The 5,975-nt window shown below is 42.7% G+C and overlaps 1 protein-coding gene across 1 annotated transcript; it reads right to left on the bottom strand.

Moving 5' to 3' along the window:
- Positions 1-3,528: 3,528 nt before the first annotated feature.
- LOC127768551 (uncharacterized) lies at positions 3,529-5,450 on the bottom strand. Its single transcript, XM_052294157.1, has 2 exons — positions 4,621-5,450; positions 3,529-4,248 (listed from the first exon to the last, which is right to left on the bottom strand). Exons 1-2 carry the CDS (start codon positions 5,388-5,390, stop codon positions 3,738-3,740), a joined length of 1,281 nt encoding a protein of 426 aa, XP_052150117.1. The 5' UTR covers positions 5,391-5,450; the 3' UTR covers positions 3,529-3,737.
- Between the last annotated feature and the right edge of the window lie 525 nt (positions 5,451-5,975).

Below are 5,975 nucleotides of genomic sequence, written 5' to 3'. Positions count from 1 at the left end.
CTTTGCCATCCCTTTGAGTTGCCTTGCTGACACAGGCTTACATTGGTCCAATTGTTCCTTGACCCCAACCAGAGTGATTCTCTTTTCTTCATAAGTGAATCTCATTTTCTTTCTCTTCCAATCCACCCACATGGGACTGAATTCCTCCAACCACTCCATACAAAGGATCATGTCATAACCACCCAGTGGAAGCACCTTCAGATCAGTTTTGAAAGTTTTTCCCTAACACCACCACTCCAAACCAGTCACCACTTGATTGCAGAGCATTTTACCCCCATCAGCTATGGTTACTTGTGATGGCACACACTCCTGGGTAGACAACTGCAACCTTGACACCAATTGCTCTGACAAGAAATTGCTGGAACTACCAGAATCCACCAGGACAAGTATCTCTTGATTCTATAACAAGCCCTGCAGTCTAATGGTCCTTTTCCCAACTGTACCAGAGACTGCACATTCAGAGAGTACCAGTTCCTCATCACTTGTTCCTTCCCCATCATCAGCCTTGTTATTGTCCTCTTCTTGCGCCAGGAACACCTCCAGCAATTCTTCCAGAACATGCAGCTGCACCGATTTTGGGCACTTGTGTCCAGGGCCATACTTTTCCCCGCACTTGAAACACTCTCCTCGAGCCCTTCTAGCTGCTTTTAGTGAATCAAATCTCTCTTCCCACTTGGGCTTTTCCTCCACCTTCTTGTTCTCATCAGGGCTAGGGCCTAGAATTCCTTTACCAGGGAATGGGGTCTTGACAGCAGGCTTGTACTGCTCTTTGTATGTAGTTCTGCCAACAGTCTTCACTGTGATTTCTCCTGCGTTTTAGCAAGAGATAGAGCAGCATCAACAGTTCTAGGCTTGTGCAGCTTAATAGCTGCTTTAATCTCACTTTTCAGCCCACCAACAAATTTAGTAACAAAAAAAGTTTCATCAAAAGCCTTATTATAAACTAAGACTTTATGCATGATCTCTTCAAATTTGGAATGGTATTCCTCCACTCCCCCTAATTGCTTAAAACCTTCTAGTTCTTCCAAATGTTGCTAGTATTTATCTCTACCAAACTTGCTATGTGCTGCTACCACTAGTTCAGGCCAACTCTCTATGCAATGCAACTCCTCATAGGTTTGGAGCCAAAGTGCTGCAGTGCCAGTGAAATGCAAGGTGGCAAAGGAAGCCCATGTTTCAGTCGGAACATGATACATGCTGAAGTATTTTTCACAATTAGTTTTCCAGAGCTTAGGATTCTCTCCATCAAACTTAGGGAAATCAGTCTTAGGCAATCTAGACCCCCCAAATTTCCTAGAGCTTTGAGATCCATAGTTTTCTCTTTCAGAATTTTCCCCCAAATCAAACTGAACAGGTGAGTGATGGAACTTGTGCTTACTCTTGACCAGGGTTCGCTCCTAGGCAAAACTTGCCCCGGTAGCATCACCCTGGTAGTTCTCGTCGTCGCTGGGCCCTACGGGCGTTTGCTTCGCCATTGCTGGCGTCGCTTATGCACGGGCCTCAAGTTGAGCGACCCGCGCGTTGTCTTGATCCACAGCTTGACGTAGATCCTTCATGCCAAAATCCACCGTGGGGATCCACTTCTCCATGCCTTGAAGTGATCCGAGGATGGAGTTGATGCTGCTGGTGAGCTCGGTCACCCTCGTCGTCAGGGAACCGATTTCTCCTTCCGCCACCTCCATCCGCTCCGTCAGGGTTGGATTCGTCTTCTTCCTCGCCAGCATGCCCGCGGATCGGCAGCTCTGATACCAAAATGTCACAAACTCGCAATTCGGCACCGGCGTCTCGCCTAGTACGTGGTTGCAAGCTTCAGAGTTTGAGAGATTTTGGGGATTCTAGAGGAAGAACAGAGGAGGAAGACAATGTAGGTAGAATTAGTTTTATATTTCTTCTCATCGATGCCTTGACTCAATTGGTCAGGTCTGTATTTATACACCGATACATGGGCTCTCACAGGTTCAGCCCAACATGATGAAGTGGCCCAAAGACTCAATACACCCAAGAGTACTGTAACACACCACGACAACATAAGAACATGACATTGAACAAGGTGTGGAGCAAACCAAAGAGGCTGCCATGTGGGCCCAGGGTGAAGGGAGCAAGGCTGGAGTGAGAGAGATGGGTAGAAGATTGGGTGTTGATTAATTTTGGACGATTTTCAGGTTAATTCTCTCCCTCTATCTTTACATCTCAATATTTTAATGTGTAGAGCAGATAAGTTAGTGTAGATTTTTCTAGATGTAGATGAATATACCTAGTTTCCATTTTATTTGATTCCACTCAAAAATTATGAATAGATTGCTCACAGAAAATTGGAGAAGATAGGCATATTGGAATTTAGTTTGAATTTTTAGGAGACCTAAACAGAGAAGATAAATTCTAGAAAAATTATATTTATCTATGATAAATGGTCTAGTATTTGAATAAATTATTTCACTCATACACTTCTATACAGTTTAATGCATATTTTGGTGAGGGTAGGTTTTAGCTGATTAAGGATTATAATTAGCCTACTGTTTGACTGATTTATTTGACTTATAAAATTTAGTTATTAAATTGTACCAAAATTACAGTGAGTTGTATGAGTTAAGTAGAGCCCACATGAATTTTCCAATGATTTTATCTTGCTCAAATTATTTTAGATAATTAGCAAGACTTATCTTTACATATGTCCTCATAAATGCATCTAGCTATTTATAAAAATTATATTTGGACTGTCTTTACCTAAGGTGATATCATTTAACATCATTTTCATGTCTTTATAATTATTTTCTCAAGAGTGGTTATAGGTTTGATTAGTGAAATTTTATCTTTTATTTATGCTCATGAAACTTAATATGCTATGCCAACCAAAAAATCCAAATGCACAAGAAAGACTCAAGTCAAAACATGTCTTATGCAAGTATGCATGCTTATATTTGTGTTTGCATCTATGTTATAGGTTAAAGATGAAAAAGGTTTTTATTTGTCCTCAAATTTTATTTAGGTTCGAGTTAGATTGACCACACCTAAGTTAAAAATGAAATTTTTTTGGCTCTCGAAAATAGGAAAGTTAGCTTCCAACTAAATTTTTTAAGGTCTAAAATTTAAAATTTAGGTATGTTACAGGTTTAGGGCCTCCCTCGCCTCGTCCTGAACGCGGGCGCCAACCGTAAGTTTTTCTTCCTTTAAGGAGTGTATTATTTGCAGAAGTTTCAGCACTACATGTGCCGTGAAGGAGGAATCAGAACAAGACCATGATGAGTTGATCACTGCTGCCAGTCAAAGGCTCTACCCGCCCTATAGATAAAGATATGAGCACTTGTGCCATGCCTTGAAAATGGATTTTTTTTGTGACAAGTTTATTCTTAATGATTATTTAGTCATTTTACCCAGTGTAATTTTAAATTGACACATACTTATTTTCCCATTGCATCGCTCAAAATTCAATCGACCATAATGGCTATAGCCTATAGATTTGCAGGGACTCCATATTATGCAAGACTAATATCAAAGTGCAATTGCATTTCGAAGGGCATTGCCGGTCAATGCATTTCATTAGCACAATACAATGATCAATTTGGTGTGCTATACAATTTGGGTAGGCTACGTTCTGTTCTAGAAACAGATTACAACTAAAAAGATTCTAATCAAGTTTGTTCTTCAGGAAACACCTCCATCCAGCATGGTGTGTATGGAAAAAAAGATTCTACATATGGTTCAGTGTCAAATCCATAATCTTTCGGGCATAAGTTACCCTAGTCTTGAACCTTGAAGCTGTTCATATTATAAGCTAGTCCTCTCTCCAAGCTATAATGTAGGAAAACCACCTCTTTGAAAGGATGGAATCCAAGGAAGCCAAAACCTCTATGACTTCCTTGAACACTGTTATCTTGAATATCGATAGAATTAGCACTATTGTCAAAGTCCCAATCATAATATGCTGCTTGTACTGTTTGACTTCGTGCATCGTCGTCTTCATTAGGATCCTCGCAATAGTCAATATCTTGTAAGGACCATGGTCCATCATCACTTAATTTGACATCTATGAAATGTGGCAAAATGGGCATAAGGTTGTTGTCAAGCTTTAATACCCAACCTATCTGGCCACACGATTCTTCAAGGAACCAAATCCGAAGTTGATTTGAAATCAAAAGTGCAAAATACACACCCTTCTCTGATCGTCCTAAATGAAATTCCTTGTATCTGCACACGTCAAAACTTAACGGCGGTCCGATGACTTGGTACTTATCACTTGACAATGATATTCTGGGAGAAAAAAAAACATATACCAAGAACAAAACTTAGTAATTAATTTCTAGATCATAAGAGTAAAAGTCTATAAAACTTTGTACAAACGCTCTTAAACCGTCACGTGGCACTTGTACAAACGCTCCTAAACCGCCACATGGCACTTTATAATCTAACCGTCGATTTTCACTTAAATTATTGAACTCATTATTTTAGACCATTAGATTAGTTGTATTTAAAAAATTCCTTGCTTCATCAACATCAATTGCCATAAATAATTAATTACTAGATCATAAGAGTAAACAACCAACATCAATTGCCATAAATAATGAATAAAAGAGCTGAAAAGAAATATAATACTTAAGGAGTGAAGGATTAGATGTTAATTACCTCATGACAAAATTAGTTTGGCAGTGAATATAGAGAGATCCTCGCCAGTAGACACCTCTGCCTACTTCGCTTGCATGATGCAATCGCATGGAAGCGACGGTGCCCGCCGGCGGCCCGTCCCGTACGAAGCGCCTCCCCTCCCACTGTCTCGTCTCCGACGAGAAGACGGACAAGAAAAACGGCGACGGCGGCCATTCCGATTCATCGCTCGTGGGGTAAAACTCATCGTCCCTGCGCCTGCGCCTGCGGTCGCTCTCGCGAGGGGCAACGTGAGGGATCAGGAAAACCTCGTAGCCGCGCGGTGACACGGCGGGGTCGAACACGAGGTGCTCGTGGACGGCGTTGAACCTGGCGGCGGCCGTGCGCGCGACGTGGCGCGGGTGGCGGCGTGGCAGCCGCTCCCACCGCCGTGTCGCCGGGTTGGTCACGCAGTTGTTGACCAGCACGAGGCCGTTGCAGTGGTCGGTGATGTTGATCGAGGGCATGTGGCCGTCGGGCAAAGAGGACCTGCGCCTCGTGTAGTCGACGTTGCCGGAGACGGCGGGGCCAGTTGCGCTGGGGCAAGAGAAGAACTGCGTGGGGTAGAGGTCGTGGAGGTTGAGGAAGATGCCGGCCAGGGAGAGCGGGAGGAGGTCCTCACGCAGCAGGCGGCGGTCATCGACCACCGCGCGCCACGACCTGCAGACGCGGCGGCACGCGGCAAGGCTGCGCGGCGGGAGTCGCCGGAGGACCTCCGTGATCATGTCGTCAGGTAGCTCCATCGGATCCATCCGTTCCTTGTTCCTTACGTCTTTCTTTTCTTTGACAGCCAACCAAGCTAATTGCACAGCCCTCCAACCACTGCTCTGTTTGGTATTCGGTCCTTTTGCAGGGATTGCGGCCGCTCGCTTATATAATGATCTCGATGAGTTCCATAAGTATAGTAATAATTCAGAAGACACGCTCTCCACATCGGATTCGAATTGCAAGTTGACTCGGAAATCGTCAAATCGATCAGAATTTGCAAGGGATATACCTCGCGGCCGATATGATCTGCTTTGCCGCTCCCGATCCGAAATTGCTATCCAGCGCCAGTTGGAATTATATATTTACTAAAAAAAAAAGTCTATTCAACGGGTGAAGTCTATTTTAATTTTACTAGAAAAATACCCGTGCGTTGCAATGGGAAGAAAAGATGAGAAAATTGAGGAGAATTTGAGAAAGATTTACATTATGTAGTTAACTTAAATACACATTTCTTGGAATACTTGATTTTTTTAAGTAGGTTGGTGTTTAAATTAATTTAAGAGTAAAGTAAGTGTGGAAATAAAATGATATGGCTGAATTTAATTTTTATGAAGTTATCCATGATTAAT

This window comes from Oryza glaberrima, chromosome 3 (assembly GCF_000147395.1).
Source record: "Oryza glaberrima chromosome 3, OglaRS2, whole genome shotgun sequence".
NCBI lineage: Eukaryota > Viridiplantae > Streptophyta > Magnoliopsida > Poales > Poaceae > Oryza > Oryza glaberrima.
The sequence above is the reverse complement of the archived record's forward strand: the minus strand, read 5'-3'. Positions and strand labels throughout refer to the sequence as shown.